The sequence below is a fragment of the Lathamus discolor genome, chromosome 1, assembly GCF_037157495.1.
Source record: "Lathamus discolor isolate bLatDis1 chromosome 1, bLatDis1.hap1, whole genome shotgun sequence".
In the NCBI taxonomy this organism is placed as follows: Eukaryota; Metazoa; Chordata; class Aves; order Psittaciformes; family Psittacidae; genus Lathamus; species Lathamus discolor.
Genome location: NC_088884.1, coordinates 73020832 through 73047582, shown reverse-complemented (window position 1 = coordinate 73047582; position 26751 = coordinate 73020832). Strand labels below are relative to the sequence as shown.

Here is a 26751-nt window from a genome sequence, read left to right as displayed (position 1 = left end):
GAACAGGAGTCGGGTTCGGTGATGGTCCAAGGGAGCCCTCTAGTGCTTTCCTGCGCTATTTAACAACGATTAGCAGATGCCGTTCTTTTGGGGCAGTTAAGACAGAATTGCTAACCTTTTGCTATTTAAATCCCCGTGTTTGATAGCTTAGCCATTATTTTTAAAGGACTCAGATGAACTTTGAAGAAGTAATATATATATATAATAGTGGCCAAACAAGATGTTTCATTTGGCCCTAAACTAGGTAAAAATGACACCCTCAGTCCTTTTTCCCTCCCTCTTCTGAGAATGCCATGAAACATCCTATCAAACTAAAGCCTGAGCACAGGTGTACATACAGCTTTGCTACAGAGAAGCATAAAGCTTGTACATAAATCATTTTCCCCGTTCCAGTCTTGTTATCTGAAAGCAATTCTTCCCATGCAAACAGAAGGCTGAAACTTGCATTTTTGTCTCAGTATATTTATTAGGCTAATAAATCATAGGGGACAAATAGTCCACAGAATGCAGTTCAGAAGTGAATCCCACCTGCTTCATTACTAGCCCATAAACTGTGGATTTCTTTTTAATAACACTGCCATTATGCTTGTTATTCCAGCACTGAGAATGCAGATTAATGACAAAAAGAACATATGAACATCTGTGCTGGGTGAGGCCAAAGGTTTTGTCTAGTCCAGCATCTTGTATCTGACTACGGTCAACCATTCAGGCTTGTGGAAAGAAGAAAATTACAAGTTTAGAGTGTGCTCTGGGAGCTTCTGCTGCTGTTTGCCTCACAGATTTTATCACTCAAGTTTCTGTCTGCATCTGTGCGTTCAGTAGTCCTCAATGGTTTCTTCTCTGATTAATTTATCCAAACAGTTTTCTAAAATCACTTTGGTCCTCTGATTACATCATGGCAGTAAGTTTCACATCCTAATCACGTATTGTATAAAGGAGTTTCTCTTTTGTTTTTTTTTTAGTCTGTTGCATTTTCTGAATGACACTTCCCTGCCACTCACCTTATGTACCTCTCCTGAGCTGAAGCTACTCCCTATGTTTATTCCCTGTTACTATCTCATAGTTCAGATGCACACATCTTGGAAACCACACATTTCCAAGGTCTTTGCAGTATGTTCTTATTTTAGAAAGACTGCTTCCTAAGAGAAAGAAATACAAAGACATTGAAAAATACAAAGAGCAGAAGCAGCCATTTTAGCAGTAACTAGATAATTACATGTATCACCAAAATAAAAGTATTTCCAGAAGACCACAGTGAAAGAAAATCGGGAGTAACTCTTAGAAACATACTGAGACTACTCTTCCTTTCCCCTAACACATGTGTAGAATCTACTTTTCAGCTGCAGTGGCTGACTAAAATGTGAATGGCCATGACAGTTGTAAAAGTAGCAAAGGATCAGCTCAAACTGGCCCCACTTCTTTCTTCATTCCTCTGAGACACATTAGGCCATCTGCAACTACAGATGTAAATTCCTGGGAACGTGTGAAAGGAAGAAAGAAGTCCAAGTTTCTTTCCCCATCTTCTTTTTGGAATTGAGTGGGTTTTGTTTGTTTGGTTGGTTTCTTAGATTAAAAAAACCTCAACCATATTTTAGGAGAAATGGAAATACTAGTAATAATTAGTTACTCCTCAAAAAAGAGAAATGTTTTATCTATCATTTATATAAAGCAAGGAAGCAGTACCAGATATAGTCACAAAATAATATATGTTGTTTATTTAAAAATGACAAATGTAGGTACTATTAAAACTCCCCTACTATTATAATACCAGCACAGGTAACTAAGTTTTGCCTGTGGCCACAATTAAAAAAAAATGGATAGTAAGACTCAATTTTAATGATTTACTGTCTTTCAGTCATATGGGTTCAACTTAAGCAATTCTGCAGGGAACATTACAATGCATAAGAAATGTAAGAAACTAATATTTGCAGGGGAAAGATTTAGGAAACAAATGAAAAAATCACCGGCATATTCGTTACAATGTAGTTTACAAGGCAAAATTTTAAAACCCCAAATGAAGTTTGACCTATAGGGCATAAGTTTCTAAGAAACTTAATTTGAACTAGTTACCAGTTAACACTTGAAGCCTGAAGTCTAGCATTGATTATTTTAAATCAAATATGGTCTTGACTGGAAAAAAAATGAATCATAACTCTCACCCCAAATCTAATCTCAGTGTTAACACAAATCTGGCAACCTCTTCCAACTCCATACCTACCCAGGTAGCTGGTATCTCCCAGTACTCCTAGCTGCCTCTCTCCTAGCTAACTTGCTTTCTATCTAGCTGCTATACCAACTTCCCTGACATAATGGACTACCATAAACTCTAATTTTTACCTGGATTCCAATCAAACATATGAATTGTTACAATGCAAAATCTATTTTAAGCAGAATGACCCAATGTTCCAGTCTAATAAGATTTCGGGGCACAGCAATAAATCTAGATAAACAGGCTCTAATAAGCTAAACTAATTATTATTCCAGCCCTAGCATTAGCTGGATTTAATGAGAATACAAGCTTCCTCTCTTGTTCATATCAGGACAAAAGAAAGAAGAGTGGTCAAAAAAATCTTTATCAATTTTGTTGTCAATGTAAATCTATAAACTTCCCTAAAAGCAGTATTCAAAGGAAGTATTGGATAAATAAGTCATTTTATTAAAATAGAATATCAAGTATTTAAATATAGCTATGAAACACACAATACAACTGAAATTTTAACAAAAATAGAGAAAACAAAAAATGGCTGTATTGCACACTGATATATTTAAGCTGACATCATGTCAACACTTTCTAAGTATGAAAAATCAAATACTGAAAATATAGTCTCATCAGCTGAAAACCAGGAAACAAAATGGCAAGTCACACTAAGGTAGCTTGAGTCTCACTAGATACCTTTTCTGACTGCTGTTGTAATACTTACACAGAACAGTTCAAATTTGTACATAAAAAGAACTGAACAATGAGCACAGCTGTAAAGAATGTATGTGGCGATATCAACATGCCTGGAAAAACAATTATGGCCAACAGAAGATTTGGCCTGTGGTATCCTACAGTTAAAACACAATATACTTTAAAGAGTTTTTATGGAAGGAGTCAGTTGCAGCAATAATTTAATTTTACATATTATTTATTTAACAATAAACTATTGTTTACTGAGGAGATGAACATTCTTCTCCTGTGAGGAGATGTTTTCACACTGGCTGTTCATGAAGGAGATGAAGAATCAGGAAGAAAAAGACTGTTTTTTTAGTTCCTCATTCTCATTTTCCAAGCTCATATCTCCTTTGTGACAATCAAGCATTTCACCACATCAGTTAGTAACAGAACATGCTTCAGAGAATAATAATAACTATAGGCATATTCATTTTTAGTGGACATTGTGATGATGAACTTTCATCAGTGATCTGCCCCTTTAGGAGAGGAGGATTTAGAGAGTACATGTCCTAGGAATCAGAAAAACAGTTTCAAAGGGATTATAGAAACATGCAAATAACTAGTGGAAGAGAAGAACTGCAGACTGAAAATAAAAAGTCACTCATAGGAAAATTAGTTTAGAGCTGCTTCTGTGTAATTCACCTGTTCATAGCTATTAATGGGAAAGTAAGTAAACAGCGAAACATTGTCATTAAGAAGCCAGACAGAATTCATAGATGAAGTAGGACTAAATCACTGCCCTCTGTAGTCAGCAGTCAACAAAGGCATCTCCTTGCTGCTTAGCTATTCTGTGTGGTTACATGCTTTTCCATCTTTCACGGCAGACCTGCTGTGCTAAAGAAAGCTACAGCTAAATGAGCAGATTTATGGTGGAAATATAGACACCAAATTTGTAACACAAAACAAAACAAAGAAAGCAGTAGACAGTGGGGCCATTTCTTTGAAAAAGCTGGATGTGGTTACTTCATTTGCTGAAAAGCAGAAGGAAACTCTGCTAAAATCAAGCACAGGTGCAGGGAAAAGGCCAGAGACATGGAAGTGTCACACTGTGAAGGAAACAGGAGATAAAGAGCTGAGGAAACTGGTATTTGAAGCTGGAGTAGGGGAGATGAGGAATCACAGAATCACAGAATCCCAAGGGTTGGAAGGGACCTAAAAAGATCATCTAGTCCAACCCCCCTGCAAGAGCAGGGTAACCTACAGTACAAGAGAGACAGTTTCCTCATCAATGGGAGCTGGAAAGCACTTGGAGGGAATCAAAAGGAAATTCATATAGTCTTTAACTCATTTAAATGTCCTTGCAATCACAAAGTATAAATCTATCTAAAATTAGGCTTCACTTCTTTGAATACACACTTATTCTTGATCTGCTATTGTCACTCAGATTACATAATTTATTTTTACTTTGATTTCTGAGCATAGCTGTGGCTTAAGAGGTATTTCAATGGTGTCTAAAACACCGCCTTAACGATTTTCTCAAAGCAGAACTCCCCTCCCAGCAGCTTATCAAGATGGCAAATTCAAGTCCTTCCCCTCTGTGCAAGGGGAGAACAATTCAAAAGGAGTATGGAAAGCAAATATTTGATTTAGAGGTGGGCATTCAAGAAAACTTGGGTGAAGACAGCTTCCCTCCCCCTCAAGGAAGTAAATTCAGCAACTACAATTTGTAGTTCACATGTAGACTGTGATGCCATGAGAGCCTTTCAGGTATTAGTAGATTGTGTGCCAAAATTGTGGTTAGTGACTTCTATAAATTAAAAAAAGAAAGAAACAAAGAAAAATGATGATGGCATAATGTTGCAACCCAAGATTTGTCATTCAACAGTATAAATGTTGACAAAAAGTCAGTTAAACTACAAGGTTTTCTGAACCTCTCTCTCCCTGCCTTCTCCCCGCCCACAACTCCAGAGGTTCCTAGGGAGGCATACACACTTAGAAACATACTTACCAAGGCAAGTATAAAGACCCTGACTTATCCATGCTAGTATAGCAAGAGTGATAAGATCTCCAAAACTTGCTGCTATAGGAGTGGCAACATTGTCGGGATTAATACCAGTCTTCTTTGATCCAACAATAACTCCAACCATTATTATTCCTAGAGTCAACAAAGAAGACAGTGCAGTAACCATATTTATTGTTAACTACAGAAAACTCCAAGATGGTGCCAATTTCAAACTTAATATGTAAGAAGTCAGTGCTTTTGCCCCAGGATGACTATTCTTATCTAACTAATGTCTGTATTTTTTAGTTTTAGCTGTTTCAAAAAATGAGGTTTAAAATATACAGTAAGCACACACACACACACAAAAATATCAAGAACCATCTGCACAATGAACTGTTTCGCTTATTAAAATTAACACTATAGAAATTGTGTATCAGCCATTTCCTGAAGAATAAAATATGCAGTGTGCTATTTCTACACTCTATTAGTTTTTGCTGAATGAAATTTAAATTACATTAAGCTGAAAACAACATAAGATTAAATACTTTGACATCTGATATGGTGCAAGATTTTCAGTCATGGACTTAGCACCAAATGTCAAGAAGCTACATCATGAATTAAAACCAAGACAACATGTAAAAATGTTACTTGCTAGGCAGTTAAAAGCAATTAAATTAGGGATGTTGGTTTCTGTTTTCTTCCTATAAACAGCAACACTACATTTTTAAGAGGAATTTCCCTGCAGAATGCAAGTGCCTACTAAAATTAAAATGACATTGTTATTAAAAGCCTTCTTTGGCATTAACAGAGTAATTGCCTTCTCATCATATACATAAGAGTTTCAACTACATATACTATCTTTGTGTTATTTTAAATAATTTTTGGTATTATAATTTTCATGTATTTTTGCACTATTATGTATTGTGGGCTACACTAGGAGTTCACTTTCAGTGAAACTGCATGAAGAGTTACACTTCATGAAATTCTCAAAATAAAGAACTGAAATAATCCTGGAGGATCATGGTGTTTCAAAAGCACCAGTTTCACATGTAGGATGATGAAGCTTAGAAAGTCATTTCCTGTGCTGGCCCATCACCAGATAACAACAAAAGTTTCTCTTCATGTCCAAGTTATACACGAGAAATGGAAAAAAGCACTCATGTTCCCCAGTTCTTTTGCTGCTCTTAATTCTGCACATGATCAAACTCTATGGCGTTGTAGTAATTTAAAAAAGTGGTCTTAATTCCATGCAAAACTTTAACAATTCTGTAATTTTCACATATGTAATCGAATTAGCAAAACAAGGAAGTTAAACGTTTTACTTGATTTACTACTACTAAGACTAGTGACTATGTATTTTCATTTGGAATATGTCACAAGTGGAGGTACTTTCCACCCCTCCTCATGTCCATTAAGTAACATTTTTTATGGTTAAATGTTTCCTGACAATTGGAAAGAAAAGATTAAATTCATCATGCCATACGGCTCCAGACAGACATTGGCACTGTTTGTAGACGGGGAATTGAACTTGGCCCAAACCCATCATGACAACAAGCCAATTTGTTCACTTCAGATACAAAGCAGAGCACAAACTAACATTAAAGCACCATGGGCAACCAGGAACTTTGGATTCAGCTGACCTAAAATGCAGGTTTTACTGGAGTTTTATTACAACTAAGTTCTACCTCTTTAGTAATAAGAATACATTTTGTACATTAATGAATACAGAAAGCAGGGAGAAGTTCCTCCTCACATTAGATAAAAGCTAAACCCCTAATTTTTGGTTTAGATATGCTCAGGAGGTCATGCAAATCAAAACCTTTTTAAAGGAAAGAATACAATATGCAGACCTATATGCAAATTACAAAAAGAGCATCCTATTTCTCAGCTGTTTCAGATATATTACACTTTAATGGATTTGAACTTCTAAGGAATAGCAAAGTAATATACATTCAGCATGAAAAGAAAACTAAACAACTGTAAAAAAGTAACATATATACTCCTTTTACCTTGTAGAAGAGAAGCTATGAAGGCAGTTGCTACACTGCTAGAACACAGAAGGACAGAATGATCAAAGCGGTATTTGCCCTCTGGAATCCAGCCTAATATAACCGCTGCCACTGCTGCCAGAAAACCAACTACTGTTGCCTGAACCTGAAAAAGAAAAAAGTGAACTTTTCTTACAATAACTGACAGACTTAAGAAGAGTACAGAATCATTTTCTGTTATTTTTTTCCTCCTGTCTTTCTTTCCAAGGTGCAAAGGGAACATGCTCGTTCATTTTGTAGAGATGATTATAAACTTGGATGATCAAGAAGAAAAAATATTACGCTAGCAGAAAAGGCTTCACCAGCATCTCAGAGACTCAAAAACAACAAAAGTAAAATCAGGGAAAAGAGCTGAGGATTTACCAGAAGCCAGTGCCTGAAAGAGGCTCCTAATCCACTTAAAACAGTGAAGTCAGAGCATAAACATTTCACCTAGTTTTTAGGTATGCTGTATTATAACATATGAACATAAAATAGTTCTTAATCTTAAGAAATAGTTGTTTTGGAGAACAAGCACTTGTTTCCTCAAATGACCCAGCTATTTAAAATATTGTTTATTATGCAAAAATTCTCTCACATACTTCCTTTAAACATTAAATCCAATGCAAATACAGTACTGAAAACATTTGAGAGGTCAAATTTAAAAGGTTTTGCCAAATCTGAATTTTTTATCTAATCGTCTTCATATTCTCTCTCGGAAAACTGAAAAGGAAATACCCTTGGTTCAGTCACAGAGAACACTTTACCTCTTCTTCTGATAAATATAAGCTCATTTTGTTTTACAGAACTACACTGTTCAATAAAATGGTCATGCAAACATTGTACAGTAAGTATGAGCCAGTATAGTGGAGCTAGTTTCCCACTGACACTGTCCATCTCCATAGTTAAGGACATTTGCGATGTAAGTGAAAAAAGTTACTGAAAAAGTCTAAGAGTTAATCAAATAAATCCACTATATTTACCTGTTTTAAGGCCAAATTGCCAATTATTAGGTTCCATTTCTCAATGGGAGAATCCATTTTTCCAATATTTACCTGGCAAAATGATAAAGGAATTTCAGACACTTGGGTTTAAAACTGTATTACTTGAAAATGCACTAACAAGGCAGAAATCCACAAATAATTCAACTTAGACAGAGGAGAGACATTCAGAAAACAAGTTAAAGCCAAGCTGTACTTTTTTCAAGTAAAGTATTGCTGTTGATTTTAAATTGTACTTACAGTAACTATCCAAAAGTAGCTAAACTTGATGCAGTTTTACACAGTAACTTGTTTAACATTTGCTTTACTGTGCAAGATATTCTAGCCACCTTACATTCCAGGAATGTCCAAGCACCATCAGTGGCTAGAAAGGAAATTTACCAGCGTGCAGTCACTTTAGACTGAACTTGTTTCACAGAATCACACAGAATCACAGAATCCCAAGGGTTGGAAGGGACCTAAAAAGATCATCTAGTCCAACCCCCCTTCAAGAGCAGGGTAACCTACAGTACATCACACAGGAACTTGTCCAGGCAGGCCTTGAATATCTCCTTGAATTCTATAAGCCAATAGTAAAAAGTGTAGATACATGTGTGTGTGGACACACATGCTCTCATGCAAATGTGTTAATTGATTGCAATGAAACCATCTACATAAACTGCAAGTGCTTACAGAAGATCAGAAACCACATCTAATACTTTTTCGTATCATACAAAACAGCTAGAGACTTATAATGCTGTAAGTCCAAACCTAAGGCAGTAACCGGAAAAACAGCAAATAACATATTCTAAGAAATTACAAAGTATATACACAGTTTTTTATAACATATTTCCTACTTTTCCTTTTTTTTTTTGAGTTAGAGGACAAGATCTGAAGAACAGTACATACCACTGCAGTGTGACTATGCTTAAAAATAACTTCCTTTTTGAGATAACCGAATGATTTCTTACATGTTGAGCATAAATTTTTGTGGGTTTTTCCATAGAATACTAATTTATAATATAACGTACTTCTCAAAACTCAGGAAGTCTTAATGCCTATATTCTTCATCTTTTGATTTCTTTCCAAGAGGTTTACTTCCTTTTTTTTTTTTATTTTTTTTCCATTTTGTGATATTAGTGACTTGCAAGGAACAAAGTATTAAAAGAAATGCTAACGTCAAAACTTAGATATATAAAAAGACACTTTATCTCGATCTGCACTACAAATAGTTTACAGTATTCAAAGTACAGTCAAAGCTCTGCAAACACACGCATTAAGTTTAAATTTTACAGCAGTATTTCAGGAAGCGCAGGTAAAAACCTCCTTTGTGTCCTTCTTGAATACATATGTTAAATGGACAAAATAGCAGGCCATGGAGAGAGAGCTTCATTCTTTTTCTCCTTTGAAGAAGCTTTGGAAAAGTATCAAAAAAATCCCTGTTAAAACAGTAATCTTGCAACATGTTTAATCCAGCCTAAAGTGAGCTGCTGTCCAGAAGCACAGTTCCTCTTCCCCCTAGTATCAGCTACATGACGACGTTTTCCTTCTTGAGCCAGACCTACCGACTCCATGAGTGAGTTCATGAAAAATAAATTTGCTTGCTGGTATGATGGAAAATGCTTTTTTTTTTTTTTCAGGGAGCAAAAAGGGGTTATCTACGAACTTCTCCGATCCATCATATGCAACCATGTGCAAATGCTCTTAGGGTTTGGAAGGTAGAAAAGGCACAGGACCGCTCATTTCAGCTGCACATTTCCATAAAGATCAAGTTTATTGTGATACTGTGTAATAGGTGGACCTCAACAAAAGTCTGTAAAGTCGTACTGCTAATGACTAATCCTGATAATACGCAGTCAAAACAAGAGTCTGCAAGTTTACAGGAATGACTGGATGACTGGTGTCTTGGTGTTGGGTTTTTGCTTTTTACTTCCTCTTAAAAAGCCAGAAACAAATAGGAAGAAAAGTAACAACGTGAACTGAGACAGTAAGAGTGACCCAAACTACAGAATACAGCTGAAAAATACAAAAGACACACCATAAATACCGTGCTTGAATGGGCAGTTGACCTAAGTATAACTCACACAGTGATGCCAGCACAGGAGAGGGGTTTACATTAACACTAACACCAAAGAGAAGTACGAGCTATGCTCTGAGGTAGATTAAAAACACATTCTTGAGACAGATTTAGTGAAATCATGGAAAAGTTTGGGCTGGAATGAACCTTTAAAAGTCATCTAATCCGCTCCCCCTGCAACGAAACTCATTCTAAAGTGGATGGGAAAATCAACAGCAGAAATGCAATGTCATGCACTTACAGACTAATAGCTGTGACCAGCAAGAAGCAGCTACAAGAAGGAATCTAGGCAGCAAGATGAATGAAGGTAATCAGACAACACTTGAAACCAGATGCATTATGGGTAACAGAAAGTTGCTAACAAGGCTTTACTTTTTGGCTGACTACATAATTACAATGAAGTAAAGATAATTAGCTTATAGCCCCAACAGGATAGATGTGTCTACAAATTCAGATGCAGCTGTAAGCTAACTGGGCAAAAAGGGTAAGAATTAGCTCCAATGCTGAACTCATGCTAGAAACGTCCTCCTCGAAAGGTAAAGCTATTCACAGGGGCACAGTCCTGAATTTACTGTAAAGACAGTATCTGGTGGGGAGCCACCTAGTGCAAATTTGGGTCAGAGAAGATAACATTAATCATACAATTGCCTCCAAATAGCTGTTTAGATACGTTCTGAATTAACACTCCTTTCTGTTTTCACCTAGTATGAGGATGACAGGACCAAAGATTGTATGCCTAAACTGAGTAAGGGTCAATGAAATCAATGCAAAGAATGCAAAGGTCAGAATAACCTATTTCATAAAGGTATGGGAGAGCTGACATAAAAATTGCAGGTCTAGTGGTAAGTTTTTTGATTAAACTCTCCAGTTAGCAGTGTAACACAGTATCTCTTTGGAAAACCTGGGGGAAGCAGAGCAATCAACACAACTGACCTGGAGTTCAAATTCATACCTGACAATTAACCCCAAGCTGTCACCTGTAAGAAGCTGCATGTAACATGTAGTAGGGTTCAACAGGATTTTTGTTTGTTCGTTTTTTAACTACTGATTAGAAACATTACAGAGGTCTCGTGTCTTTGTTTGCCTTTGCAGTAGCACTAAAGGGGAGGTGGCTGGCTATCCAGCTCACAGACATGTGCACATGGCAACTGGTGTTGAGTGTAAAAAAGACACATAAGAGAAAACCGGGAGGTTCTTTGCAAGATAAAAATCTTTTTTTTTTTTATTGCTTTGGGTTTGGTTTTTTTTTTTTTTACATATAAAACCTAAATATTATCTTGTTAGTATTATGCTGATAATGACTGATCTATACTGTTCTTATTTCATACAGCATTGTTCTCTTAAATCTCCACTGTGCTGTGCACATGTACATACACATGCTCTACGTTTCCTGATGAGCTCTTCACCAACTAGAACAAATTAGAGCCAACACTGGCAAAGAGAGAATGTTCACTGAACCGCGACAAGCCTCTCACTCCTCCCTGTGAAGGATTTCCAATGAACTTACAATATGACTAAGTCCCAGAAAGTATTCCAGTCACCTTCGTAACTTAGTCTAGGGTCTGCCATGATTCTTGAAGAAAACAGGTCATACAAGGAAATTACAGGCATTAGAGAACAAGCAAGAAAAACAAAGAAAACCCCACACATTTGTTGATGCAAAGCTGGGAAGTAGCTTGGTGCCAGTGGTGCCGTGACTGTGGCTTCGGGCAATGAAAGAAACTGGAACTCCCACACTCCCACATGCCACAGAGAAGAAATGTACACTTCACTGACCTATTCTTAGCCAGTTAATTAACCTTTACAGTAAAAAGATATGAACGGTGCTGGCTCACCTGATTTGGCCAAGACAGATTTACAACAATTTCTGGCACAGGGGTGAAAGGAAGCCTTCATGGCAGGCTTGAGTAAAAACCTCTAAAGCATTCATAGAGTTATGTCTTGGTGAGACATAATGACAGTGGTAAACGGCACAAGTAACACTCCTCAGACTAAGCCCTCTCAAAACAGACTCAGTCTTGGTAGGAGTTTTGGCTTCAAGACGTCTGCAGATCATGTTATCACACAGTTACTGGGATACTCTTTAAGAATATGATATTGGACTGAGGGGAGTGGCCGGAACCTCACAATGCCACCTTTAGTGCACAACTGAACATGTAGCCAGTGTTGTGGAAACTCCAGTATCCTTTATCTGTGTCTGTAAGAGGGAGACTTTGATAACTAACAGTTGATGGGTAATAAGAACTGAAGTCAGGGTTCCCAGAGCAGAAAAAACGTCTGCATGACCCTTTTCAAAATGTTTCCTTAAAGCTGCAAGGTTCACAAATGAGATGGCATTGGTGAGGATGGGGAAATCAGACAATGACTGGCCCAGAGAAGAAGCTCTGGAGCCATGATCTGGCAAAGGTCATAAGCTCAATTGAGACAAAGAATTAAAGATCCCGTTAACTGAAGCAGAAGTGGTGGAACTGATTCTGACCCTCTTCTTTTAAGCCTTCATTAAGGTAGATCTTGGACTTGGTGGATTTTTCACTATGCAACGCAAGTACTTTCAATCCTCAGGCCACGAACTGTGCCAGACATGAACAAATTAAGCAACAGGTCAACAGCAAAAAAAGTAAGGTTAAAACCAAAAGTATCTGCCTGACAGTAAAGGCAGTAAGGTTTAAACACAAAATACTCTTAAAAAACTGTAAGCATACTCAGAAAAGTATCAAACAGAAAACACGATTGAAGAGGTAAGGCTGCCATTGATAAAGATACAACAGAACATGTCAATTCTTATGTATGAAGGAATGGATATGGGACAAAAATAATTGATTTCTATAATGGGCATGACACAAGCAAACCTTCAGACTTCTAAGGCTATGTCCATCACAGTGTGCATTTGGACAATAACTCGATATAATGCGGCAATGACATTTATTAATGACGGAAAACTGGGAGACCTTGTCAATACAAAGCATTGTAATATTGTACAAAACCTGAATGTCCTTGAGGATTGCAGCAATGAAAACAGATGAAATCCAACAGTAGAAATACAAGGTCATGCACTTACGGACTAATAATATTTCCTGCAAAAGATGGCATTGACAGCTGGAAATAACACCAAAAGGAGAAATACTAGGACACAGCCATTAATCACAAACTGACTGTGAGGTCTATGCCTGACACTGCTAGGCAAATAAGTACATACAAACCTACAAAGCTTCTAGAGCAGCTTTTGAGAGAAATAGAGATGTGCTATTCTACAAAGCCATTTGGAGTTATATATACACCTTCAACCAAACATTTTCTAGAAAGATTAAATCAGGCAGGAACAGGCAGAGGGTGGGGGCCTTGCTAAAGTATGGAAAAAATATCTTACAAAGGAGAAACACTGCATTAGGCATTGTCTTCCAGAGATACACAGTTCCAGTGCCAGAAATGGTTTAGCCATGTTATTAGAACATTCACACAAACACAAAAGATATATGGTAAGGTAATCTGGCTTGCTTGGGCTAGAAAAATTAAGAGATGGAGCGTCCCCTGAGACATAGAGAAGAACTATGACAAATACGTAAGAAAGAAAACATAGAAAAAAAACAGTTATGCTATGTTAAAGTGTTGACAAGCAAAAAATAAGCAGACCCCCCAAAAAAATCATCACAACAAAAAAGGAGTAAAACTATTTAAACAGAAAGCTACATGAGAGTTTCTTACAGTTTGACCAACCAATGTCTGGAATAGCAATGCTTTATTTTGATGCTGCACAAGTTGTCTTTAGAAAAAAGTGTTCAAAATGTCCACATTTTATTAGCCTATTCAAAGTCCCTCAAGGCCAAAGAGATCTATCAACCTTTCAGAACACACATGTAAATGTGAAAAAGCTACTTTATCTGTTCTGAATGATGACTCAGAGGAGACTTGAAGAAGTAAAATTTTGACGTGTGGAAAAAGAAGTGCGTCAACTTTTTAACTTTGCCAATTTAGGAACAGATTTAAAGAGCCCTCCCAACAGCCAGATTAAGCCATAAACATAAAATGTTTATGTTTATGTGTTATAAATGTGTTTGTTTTCCTTTCAAAATATTTACAACATATACCTGAAGAGCAAAGAGGAAGAGAAAGTTACTTACAGCCGTTGACAGTCGGGATGCCAAGGTCATTTCCAAATTTCCTTTGAGACCAAGAAGTGCAGGAACCAAGATAAAAACTTCAGTAACATTCTTGAACACATCCCAATGCTGTACAAAGGATACAGTGGGAAACATCAAATCGAGAAATTAGACCATCTGCAAAATATTCAGAAACTTCTATAACTCATAACTTAATCCTCTAAAATAAAGAAATCAATCTTTTTATATTGGAACTAAATGTCTAAAGCCAGAACTGTTACCTATTTAGATAAAACAGATTCATGACTGCCTATTACTACTTCAAAGATGATAATACCAAAAGGAAGAGATACAAAATTTGGCTTTAAGATGTCATTAATTAAAAGCTGGGGTTTTTGATGACTTTAAAATAGTACCAGGTACTATGACTGCTCTTGAATTCTGCTCTTCATTTACAATAATATTTTCATCTTTTCCCTTCCGAGTAGAAACCTCACATAAATCCAGCAAGGGATTAGTTGTGAACAGAGCCTGTAAGTGAAAAAAATTGATCTTTATTCTTTTCCTTCTAACAGTAAAATTTAGAAGAATACAGTTTTCCAAAAGCCAGATTTTATAACATAAGCTCATCTTTAATTTTTTGTGTGCTGACTCCTCAGCACTGAAATGCTGTGCTATTTTGTATGTCTGTCAATCCATGTACTTAATTTGCAATCAATTACCAACTTCAGCTAAACAAAACTGTAGACTGTCTTTGTATTCAGGGATTTGCAATCATTTAAATTATTATTTCCCTGCCCATGGCAGAGGGCTTGGAACTAGATGATCTTAAGGTCCTTTCCAACCCAAACCATTCTATGATTCTATGATTACTTTCATTAAAATAAAAGGATTCAGTACTCAAATGTAAACAAGATCTGAAAATTACCCATATGTGAAGTTACATATCTATTTACCACTGGGAAAGAACAGCCATGAAATGGTTTGTAAACAACAAGCTCAGCATGTGTTATTGTCTTCAAATTTTCATTTTCAAAACATGTTATGTCACATTGCAAAATCCTGCTTCACTGACATCACAGTTTAGTGATTACTTTGAAGATAAAAAAGGCAGTACTGACACTTTATTCTTGCCTTTGTGTCACATCTCTCTCATTCATGGCGGGCTGGACTGGAAACCAATAAAGATTAAAAGTAATACAGAAGGACAAATAAAGATATATCCCAGCCCAACTCAAAACCCAGCTATACAAACACATTCCCGTACGGGGAAGGCAGAGAAAGTGAAACATTTGGTTTGAAGCCAGTAGTGGCAGTAGCACAACTGCCTCTTTTGCTTGATCATTATGCTGTGTCACGCAGTAAATCTTTAATTAACTAAGTACAAACAAAGCATTTGTAAGAAGAATACACTGGTAATATGAAATGAACAAAGCACAAGATTGGTGTAAAACAGTGCGAGGAAGCAGTAAAGTTTGCATGTCAATTTTTATTTTGCTTTTTCGTGGTGCATAAAAGTTCATTTCACTGCAATTGATTGAAGTTCAAGCTTTCCTTGCTCTCTCAGAATTTTGAGTGACAAAGACAGTCACCTCTTACCCATCTTTAACTTTGTAAACTCTTTAAATGTAGCTAAATATAACCCTAAAGCCGAATGAAGCAAAAGAAAAAACACAGAATAATTTCTCCATTGTCTTTAAGTTTGAATATTGTGGTTATTTCATACTTTTAAATAATTTTCTGTGAATACAGGAAGAGAGAGTCTATAAGGTTTGCATTTATAAGAAATTTCAGTTTTCTAAAAAACAAGTTAGGTAAAAACTAAAAGTAAATGGAGCCTTCAAAAGGCAAAGAGTAGGCAAGAAAATAAGCTAGTCCAATAAACCTTTCTTAACTGTTACTGTCTCCAGAATTTTCTTCAAATATAACTGCACAGAGAATTATTTCATAGCCAACTGTTACTTTTAAATCCACTGAAAAGCTGCTGATATCTACAACCGTGTTAAACTAGAAACCAGACCTAAAAATGTTCCATATCGGTAGGGTCTTACTGATTTCATACTCCAAGTTTTAAAAATATTAAACTTCATTAAAATTAAAATTAAGAGAAAGTTCTATCTTATCTTAGCCCTGAATAACCATCATCAGCTAAATCTGCTACTACAAACCAAGATCATCTGGCTTCTCTGGACCTACTACAATTGTATTTCAAGATGGACATCACTTTGCAGCCCTGTTCACACCACCGATGTTTGTAATAGCTTTCAATATACCTAATGTTATACAAAGAAGTCACTTATACATACCTGAATATTTAAAACAAATGTAAATAATACCAATTTTATATAACATGCAAATGTAATGCACATTTTTGTACACCTTATGCATTATCATGGACCAGATCTGCACAGTATTATAGAAATCACACAGACTTGAAGCACTCAAGGAGATGAGATACTGTAATACATTCTTCAAACTTTTTAAACTCCTATGTATTGCAGCATCACAGTTAATTACAGCTCCCACTATGCTTACATTTATTCATGTCAACAGAATTTTGAACCATTACCATATTTCTATCCTTAGCTCAAGCAGAAGGGAATGGTTTTATTCACCAGCTCACTGTGGCTAAGCAATGATACTTACCAAGACTTGAATGGCTCCAAATCAAACACTGGATCTTTTTAAGATGAGGTTTAGGAGAAAGGAGTTTATAGCAGCAAAACCATACACAGACCTAATTACTCCTCAATATCGTAAACATCTACAGTATCATGTATTAGAATTATACACATCACAGACTACCTGTAAGAAGAAATCTTTCAAAGCAAATACCAACCTGTACAATATCCAAAACCATGCCAGCAGAAACAGTTCCAAATCCTGCTAGCAAAAAAGGTACAAGTATCTGTAATGCCATAATACTACTAGATTCTTTGGGTTGTTTTGTACTTCCTTCCACAATGATATCTTCATTACTGTCAGTAGATAAGTTGTCTTCCTGCAACATGGCATCTGTTTCCGAAGTGCCCATTCCATCACAGTAATTGTAACTGGTAAAATCATCATATTTAGGGCTACAGCTAGATGGGCTGTGTCCATTGCTACCATGAAAACTTGGGTCTGAGAAGTGATGGTATTCTGTATGTTGTTCAGACCTAACATTAAAATTGTGTCCTGCTGTTTGTAATCCATCTTGCCAGACACCATTCACTTTCTTGTGTCTTTCATCCTGGTTTACTTGGTAAACAACAGGAACCATACTCAAAAGGAGCTTCAAAAACTTATCGGACTGAATTGTATTAAGGTTTATGGTCCAGTTTACAAAACGTTCTCTGTCATGAACTTTGTGGTTTGTTTTGGAGATGGTAGATCTGCCTTTACAGTTAGTCATAGTGCTACAGAAATACAGGTTGAAAAGCACTTTGTTCTTCAGATGTCAGTGAAGAAATCTTGTAGATGAGTCATTAAGTACCATGCTTGATGATGTTAAAACAAAAAAAACCCAAAAGGATCCTTTTTTTCGCATGCAAAGATGCTTTTTCATTGATCTCAGATCTTCAACAATTCCGTAAGCAAGATTGGATCTGCAAAAAAGTAAGAAGCATATATTCAGGCTTTATAATATTTTACCTCTACAGAAGACATGAGATGCTGGTTTAATTTTTCCAATCACCCAGTATCTTTCCAAAGCAAGTTATTTGTAGAAATGCCAATATCCTCCAACGTTTAACTGCCTAAGTTGAAGAAATGAGAAGTAAAAATGGAAAGGTGGTGGGTGAAGAAGTTTCACAAACTGGTGTTCTTCCCAGTGAAAGAAAGACAGCAGTGTGGACTTAAGTGAAAAAGCCAGGGCCTGGCTTTTCCCTTCTTGAAGCCCAGGAAGTCAAAGTCTTCAGGCAGATACCATGTGTAGCCCTAGACTTGCAGCAGCCTTGAAGGCAGTAGGTTACAAGAGAAAAGTACTTCTGCAAAGAGTAAGGGTATGCACAAATGAAACGCACATGATGCACTGTGAGGCCACTGTTGTTCCTCCCACTCTATGCTAATGGCAAGAAGCCCAGAAAAAAAAGTAAGGAAAAAGACATACTAGTTTAAAATTACTATCGGAGGTGATAAATCCAAACCGATATCTGGGGTGTCAAAGGCTCTATTATGTTGACAGTCCCTGCCCTCCATCCCCATAAAAGGATGGCTGGCAAAGTCTCTGACTTTTTTCACTGGCAAAGGCTCTGACTGCACCACCCAGGTCTTAGAAGGTAGACGCAGGGACTGTGAGAATGAAGACCTTGGGCCCACTGTGGGAGAGGATCTGGTTCGAGACCATCTTAAAAATCTGAATGCGCACAAGTCCGTGGGACCTGATGGAATCCATCCGCGGGTCCTGAAGGAGCTGGCGAATGAAGTTGCTAAGCCACTGGCCATTGTATTTGAAAAATCATGGCAGTCAGGTGAAGTTCCCGATGACTGGAAAAAGGGAAATATAACCCCCATTTTCAAGAAGGGGAAAATGAAAGACCCGGGGAATTACAGCGCAGTCAGTCTCACCTCTGTGCCTGGCAAAATCTTGGAGCACATTCTCCTGGACGGCATGCTAAGGGACATGAAAAACAACAAGGTGCTTGGTGACAGCCAGCATGGCTTCACTAAGGGGAAATCCTGCCTGACCAATTTGGTGGCTTTCTATGATGGAGCTACAGAATTGATGGATAAGGGTAAAGCAGTTGACGTCATCTACCTGGACTTGTGCAAAGTGTTTGACACTGTCCCACACCACATCCTTCTCTCTAAATTGGAGAGATATCAATTTGATGGATGGACCACTCGGTGGGTAAAGAACTGGCTGGATGGCCGCACACAAAGAGTTGTGGTCAATGGCTCGATGTCAGGCTGGAGACCGGTAACGAGTGGTGTCCCTCAGGGATCGGTGTTGGGACCGGTCTTCTTTAACATCTTCATCGCTGACATGGACAGTGGGTCCATGTCTCAGCAAGTTTGCCGATGACACCAAGCTGTGTGGTCCGGTTGATACACTGGAGGGAAGGGATGCCATCCAGAGGGACCTCGACACGCTTGTGAGGTGGGCTGATGCCAGCCTTATGAAGTTCAACCACGACAAGTGCAAGGTCCTACACCTGGGTCGGAGCAATCCCAGGCATAGCTACAGACTGGGCAAAGAAGAGATTCAGAGCGGCCCTGCAGAGAAGGACTTGGGGGTGTTGGTCGATGAGAAAATGAACATGAGCTGGCTTCAGTGTGCGCTGGCAGCCCAGAAAGCCAACCATATCCTGGGCTGCATCAAAAGGAGCGTGACCAGCAGGTCGAAGGAGGTGATCCTGCCCCTCTACTCTGCTCTTGTGAGACCTCACCTGGAGTATTGTGTGCAGTTCTGGTGTCCTCAACATAAAAAGGACATGGAACTGTTGGAACAAGTCCAGAGGAGGGCCACGAGGATGATCAGGGGACTGGAGCACCTCCCGTATGAAGACAGGCTGAGGAAGTTGGGGCTGTTCTGCCTGGAGAAGAGAAGGCTGTGTGGAGACCTCATAGCAGCCTTCCAGTATCTGAAGGGAGCCTATAGGGATGCTGGGGAGCGACTCTTTGTCAGGGACTGTAGTGACAGGACAAGGGGTAATGGTTAAAACTTAAACAGGGGAAGTTTAGATTGGATATAAGGAGGAAGTTCTTTCCTGTTAGGGTGGTGAGACACTGGAATGGGTTGCCCAGGGAGGTTGTGAGTGCTCCATCCCTGGCAGTGTTCAAGGCCAGGTTAGATGAAGCCTTGGGTGGGATGGTTTAGTGTGAGGTGTCCCTGCCCATGGCAGGGGGGTTGGAACTAGATGATCTTGAGGTCTTTTCCACCCCTACCTATTCTATGATTCTATGACAAACCAATACTGGTATGCACAATTCAAAAGCATGACAATTTAAAATCCTAACAACTAACTTTTCTCTGAAGCAAACATACAAATTATGTATGTATGTATGTATGTTATTATATATAAAGAGCTACCGTATACATAATAAAACTGGACAATTTTTTTAAAATGCTACATCAAGGAAAGAAGACAACAATGAAATTCAGACCAATTAATCTAAAATAGCCTAAATTAGTCTAATATAAAAATGAACCCACAGTATGGTATTCATAAATATGGCATATTAGAATTTAATTAAAACTAGAAAAGGGTTAGGACTTAAGATAATTAAAATAAAGGTGTTTGAAAATCTTAGTTTTATTTAATTTTGTATGAGGTGTAGGTTGCAGATATTTCCTGAAAGACTGGTTATTATGAGGTCAAGTAAACACTAAAATATAATTATTTGATCAATATTAGCACTAGATGTGGTCAGTTTGGTTTGCTTTCTGCAAATCACACAGATACGATCTTTTATCTTTTATGTTTCATGCCATTTAATGGGCATTTGTTTCTACTCCAAAACTGCCATTGTCGTAGAAAATTTTACAATAATATATTGGCAGTCTCACGTCATTTGACATTTCCATCAGAAGACACTTTACCTTCCAGTAGGAATTTTCAGTTTTCGTAGCGTGTTATGTAACAGTTATGGTAACTTAAAAACTAAGTCTTAATTTGACTTGAAGCTTTGCTAACTTTGGTATTTATTACTAGACTCCATGAATACAAGTAAATGATTGGCATAAACACAGAAACAAAGGTCAGGCAGACTACACCAGCATGATACGGGGTAACACAATTCCACAAGCTCAAGACACTGTATCTATGCAAAGCTGCGAAGCATATTTTTACAGACGGCAGGAAATAAAAATAGTTCAGGCTTGGAGGATTTTAAATTTATGCTTCCTAAGAAAACTAGGTTCCTAAGATCATACAGTTTATGCTATGATCCCTATACTTTTCCTCCCTCTGTTTCAGTATTTTTAAGTCACAGAATCACAGAATAGTTTAGGGTTGGATTTCTGGATATATCTGAGATAGATTTGACAGAGTAGAGAAGTCAAAGCTTTTAGTAACTAACAGCCTTGTAAGAGAATCAGATTTGTGTCATTGCTGTAAGTCATCTTCAAATATCAGTCAGGATAATTCACTCATATATATGGCCACAGCAAGTCAACTTCAAAAGTCCGGCTGCTCACAGAATTACCTGGTTTGGTGTTTTTGAGTGAGGACATGACTCAGACACAGTATGAAGGTTTTCCCCCTACCAATTGATTTATCCAAGGGACCTCTGACCAAGAAACGAATGTTTTTTAAAGTTGCAACGGAGTTTATTGCTTCACTGAGAAAGAAGTCAAGTTTTGCAAGAAAAAGCATTTTTTCCACAAGAGGAATTTAACTAAGCAAGATTCCTGCAGTATCTTTTGCTGTTCTGTAATAGACTGTGCTATGTTGAACCTCTCAGCATAAGTGCACAAAACCTCCTAGGCTTCAATTCTGGTTTCCACACACTTTAATTAGGAATAGCAAAACAATTTTTGCTGCTATCCCGGAGGAGCTCTAACCACAGGCCAAAATGGTGCTCTGTTAAGTGCTACAGAAAGACAGAACAACGAGGCAATAGTGTTTCTTCCTGACCCAATGGTGGCATTATCTATGTAAAAGAAAAGAAATGGTACATAAAAACAAGAAAATCAGAAGAAGATATATCATTAAATTATCAACCTAACTATTATCAACTTCCAAGACAAAAGCAAAGAGCTTTATAGGACTGAAGGATTAAGATGAATGAAAAAGAAGAGAAGCTCATGGAAGTTGAGGAAAAAAATCAGCTTTCAGGAAGGGCATAGCCTGGGGTGCAGAAGGCTGCCAAATGATTTATGACAATAGGAAGTGCCACACTACTTAGGAAGCGTGCAGAGGAAACAGCTGTAGATCTGCTGACTGAGCTTCAGTTGGTCACAAGAAACATTCAGATTACAGAAACTTCATGATGGACTTCAAGTATCGGTGTACAATTAAGACATGAAAGTGTCCACGATGAAAGACACACGGCGAGACTCACAGCGTCCTGAACTGCTTTTTTTTTTTGGGGGGGGGGGGGGGGGCTGTAGTGTTATTTTTTTTGAGGAGAGGAGTAACAAATGAAGGCTTTTATTTCACTTGTAGGGAAATACATTGAGAACATTTTCCAATAGCTTTAACAAGGCAGAGTCTGGCTCTCATTGTGGTTTCTCCAACATGTCCTCCAGTCACATCACCAGAGTGCTAGACCAGTGACTCATGGAAATTACTCACTGGTCTGGAACTCTGGCCAAAAATATTTGGGTTAATGTCGCATATCTCTCTAACATATGGATTTTTCTCCTTTTACATTTTTACTACTTTATTTTTTTTAAGAACCAAATCTTTTGGGAAGATGTGGTTTCATTTAATATGAGAAAGTGTTAACAAATAAAAGGGGAAAAAAAGAGCAACAGAAAAATGATCCAGTCAACTAGCAAGTTACAAAGGGAGGATGAGGCTGGCATGGACAGCTAACAGCTGAAATAGTACAAAGCAGTTTGGATGACAGCCATTTAGGTTTTTCCTACTAAAAAGACTTGGAATGAGAAAAAGTGAGCTAATGATAAATGCTGAAAAATGAGAATTTAAGAAGAGAAATTGAAAACTATATTATACAGTGAAGAATAATTACTTCTTCAGAGCAGAGACAACTACAAAGCCTTCTGAATGTAACTATTCATTTCTAAAACCCTGTTCCAACAAAGATAATTTTCCAAATGTCATCTGATGCAATAATCCTGAGTTACAGGATTCTAATATTGCTGTACTTTGTGGGGGGAGGGGAGTCTACCTACAGAATGCAGCAAACCATCTAAGGAACAGTATGATCTCAGGGACAAAAACTTCCTAAGAAGCTTTGTCATTGACAAGAACTATGCTGATTTGATTGTGTTGTCTAGAAAAGATACGGCCAGCTAAAGAACCAAGCTCTTGAGTTACTTGAGTAACTCCTATGAAGAAAAGGTGGTAAAAATCTCAAAAATCCCATCCCTAGATTCTGTAGGAAGATAAATGAATCTGGTTTCCTTCTGTACAACCAGGAGGTTACAGAGAAAGATGAAGTACTAAATAAAAGGAAAAGAGACAAAGATCCTTTGAGAAGCCAAGAAGCAGCCTCAAATTTATCATACCTGGCATGTGATATATGAAGTGAAAGGACATCTTGTCCCTACAAACAAAATAACAAGCTATGCCCAGATTTCTTTATTGTTGTCTAAGTAACTACTTTTAATAGCTTCTTCTTTTCCTTCATGCATTTTATATCACGTAACAATTACTGTGTATTATTCACCTCTCTCTCTCTCTCTCTCAATTCTGCAAGCATACACAAGCATAAACAAACAGTCCTGCAAAGATGTGTTCCTGAGAAGTAAGACACTTAGCAATACAACAAATAACAAACCAGTTTTACCCTTAATGATTTATACAACTGATGCACGCAGCAGCTTAAAAAATACACATGGAGACAATCTATACAATGTGCGAAAAAGACAGGCAGAAGCAGATGTTGCAGAAAACAGAACCATGAGCTGAAAGAGATGCTGACTTTTGGAAATGGATAGCTGCTTTAGAAAAACCTCAGATGCTTCAGCTATGAAACTGAACACCTGATCATTATCACATTTTTCCATCCATCACCTTTGATTGGCTTCGTTGGTCTTGATTCATCTGAGAAAGATGAACACGACAAAGAAAATGCAACTGTTCAGGAAGCGGCAGAAAGAACGGTCTTCATTATTACCCAAACAAATTGAGAACTGAATCATGGGTGTGTCTGAAGCAATGCTGGCAAGAGCATGGGAAGAAAATGATGCTTCTATACTTTCTAACTTTCCCAGGGTTTAAAGAACATCTACAATTAGAACGAGTAGGGGACTGGATTCTAAAGCTAAATTTGATCATACAGTGTTTAGACTGCTGATAATTTATGTAAACCATAAAAAGAATTAGCAATTAAACCACCTTTTTTTTTTTTTTTTTAAGATCCCTCAATAAAAGGGGGAGGGGAAAAAACTGGGTACGAAACTTGTAAGGTCAATACTATGGCAGGCTAAACCAAATATTTATCAACGTCTAGGTCCAGGAATATTAATCTTCTGATTTCTTCCCATTTGGCTAACAAAATCGAAAGATAACACCTATGTCAATAATACTGAGTGCTTTCACAGGATCCAAAGCTAATCACACCATAGTCAAATCCCATTTTTTCCTAAAAGCTACAAATATTTTTTACAGGTAATCTTTTAAAGCAATAATAATCTCTATGCTGCACTGCTAGGTAGTCCATAATGAAATACAATAGCTTAAACATGCCTGTCTGAAAAACATCTCTCAGTATAAGAACAATCCTTGGAAAAGGATTCAGGAAAGTAATATGAGACATTAATGAAATACTGAGCTTTAATATTTCGCCATAATAAGCAATGATTAAGCTGGATTCTTTTCTGGCTTCAAAGACTCTTTTTTTGTCTTCAAAGATGCAGCCAGACTCTTTTCAATGAAAGGATGAGAGGTAGTGAACACAAACTGAAACAGAGGAAATTATATTTAAACATAGAGAAACATGCTTTTTAATTATGCATTTTTTATTTTACCATAACGGCCCAAACAGGTTACTGTGACTCCATCCTTGGCAATATTTGAAACCCAACTGGACACAGCTCTCAGCAACCTGCTCTCAGCAACCTGCTCTGCTTCACCCTACACTGAGTAGAGGTGCCTGAATAGACAGTTTCCTGAGACCCCTTCTGATCTCAATAATTCTGAGGTTCTATAAAGTTTGAAAAGTGAGGTTGGGGGGGGGAGCCTTCTTTTAAAATTTACATGGGTAATACAAGGATCTGCACGCTTCTTCCCACTACTGTGTGTTGTATACATACAAATTCCCGGTATCACACTGACATCCTTATCTCAGTTGTGGCTAATCATTTACATTGCTGCAGTGGACATATCAGTTGAAAGTGAAAGACGCATTATACCACCTCAGCATCATAAACAGACTGTTTTATAATTAACCATTTTACAGAATCTGCAACCTGAGGTGGTACCCTGAGCTAAGATTATTTGTACCAGGTACTTAATGTTGAGTATTAAAGACTGGAAAACATGCTGAAATTCGACAAATGTGGCATGCAAGGCAGATATATGGGCATTACATACCACTGCTTAAATACTATGCAGTAAACTGGTTAACATTGTGTTTATAGTATGGCAGTTGTGGGTTATGTCAATAGCAAAAGAAACAAAGGTAAAATAGTAAGGGGAAAAAAACCCCAACAGATTAAAGAATCTCTGGTTGTCTTCTTGAATATAAGACACTGAAAGAGCTGCCAGCCCCAGGCTCTGTTTTCAGACAAGGTTGGGGCTGCTGCATTCTACTTCCTGAGCATGACAGCTTTTGATTTTGGCCCCAAGGAAGACAAAAGCAGCTGGAGGAAAAAGGTTTGGTTTGCCTATGCACTTTTAAGGCAACTCAATTAGAAGAGGCCAAAACAGAGCCAGAAATGAGGCAGCAAAGCTGTGAAATGTGGTCAGGTTGTAAAATCACTCAAGTGGAATACCAACATGAGAAATACCAGGCAAATCACATCCAGCCCATTAAAGGCAGGTGGGAAGGTTTGAAATATAAGGTAATACAGCCCTCTAGATTAAGTAACAAAGAGATACTTACCACAATGAGTCCTAACTGTACTGTTTGGGATCCTGATTAGGGGTTTCCACTGTCATCACCAAGGAGGGATGAATTGCTTATTAACTCAGGCACTAGGATACAGGCTTCCCATTGTTTTCTGTGGATAATATCCTGAGGTATTTGAAAAGAAAATGATACACTGTTATTTCTACTTCTGAAGTGTCTACCAGTCATACTGTAGTATTTATGGTTCTGGTTTCACAACCTCTTTAAGACAGTCTATGTAGGGAATGCTGCCAAAACAGGTCCTCCCACCTGCTTTCATTTTTTGATCAGCATTACTGAACCAGTAAGTGAGGACAGCTTAGAATGTTAGTTATCTATTAAATCCTGCTAGGACTCTACCCAGAAAAGACTCCTGAAGTGACTTTATTATGATATTTATGTTTTGTTCCTGACACTACAACTAAACAACTATTTAATTTTATATGTTCTGCTTATCAGAGCCTGGCTAACGCAGTGTGCTCTGTAATCTAGGACCAAATGAGAATGAAGACAACACACAACCGCATCCTGGACAGCGGGGTGGGTGGGGAGGAAATTATCATTTTCACTGAAAATAAATTAATTGAAATTGAATTGACTTAATTTCACTGAAATTAAAGAGACACAGCCTCAACCTCAACTTAATTGGGAATTAATTACAAAGTAGAAAGTAAGGTAGAGTAAATCACAAAGAGCTCCTAGTTTTGGCAGAAAAGTATGAAAAGAGCATCAGCGTAGCACTGCGCGTCAATTACAATGCTTGTAAACAAAAAATGCTTGTAAACAAGAAAAGATGACGGTGTTAAGACTGTATGTGTGCTATTCGGGTACAAGTTCCACGCTTGTCTCGCAAGCGCATCTGCGGTGACAGATTCTGGCCTGCTTTTAGCTGCCAGGTGGGATGGGAGATGCGAGCACATACGGACGCAGAGAGCGCCAGGGAATCAGTGCCACTGGAAACGCGGGACAGATCCTGCGCAGACACAGCGAAGCCGAAGAAAAGGCTCATTGTCCAGGCTACCTGGAGCA

General features: G+C 37.7%; 1 protein-coding gene across 2 annotated transcripts in view; it reads right to left on the bottom strand.

Moving 5' to 3' along the window:
- Positions 1-26751, bottom strand: part of SLC41A2 (solute carrier family 41 member 2) — a 53655-nt gene that overhangs the window by 26305 nt on the left and 599 nt on the right. The window contains exons 2-7 of one of the 2 annotated variants that reach the window (XM_065679869.1): positions 25717-25848; positions 16898-17645; positions 14080-14187; positions 7888-7959; positions 6887-7031; positions 4884-5030 (exon numbers count right to left, since the gene is read on the bottom strand). In XM_065679869.1, the coding sequence (XP_065535941.1) occupies positions 4884-5030; positions 6887-7031; positions 7888-7959; positions 14080-14187; positions 16898-17452 (1027 nt within the window). In that variant the 5' untranslated portion in view covers positions 17453-17645; positions 25717-25848. The remainder of the gene's footprint in view (positions 1-4883; positions 5031-6886; positions 7032-7887; positions 7960-14079; positions 14188-16897; positions 17646-25716; positions 25849-26751) is intronic. The other variant, XM_065679879.1, reaches the window with a different exon arrangement.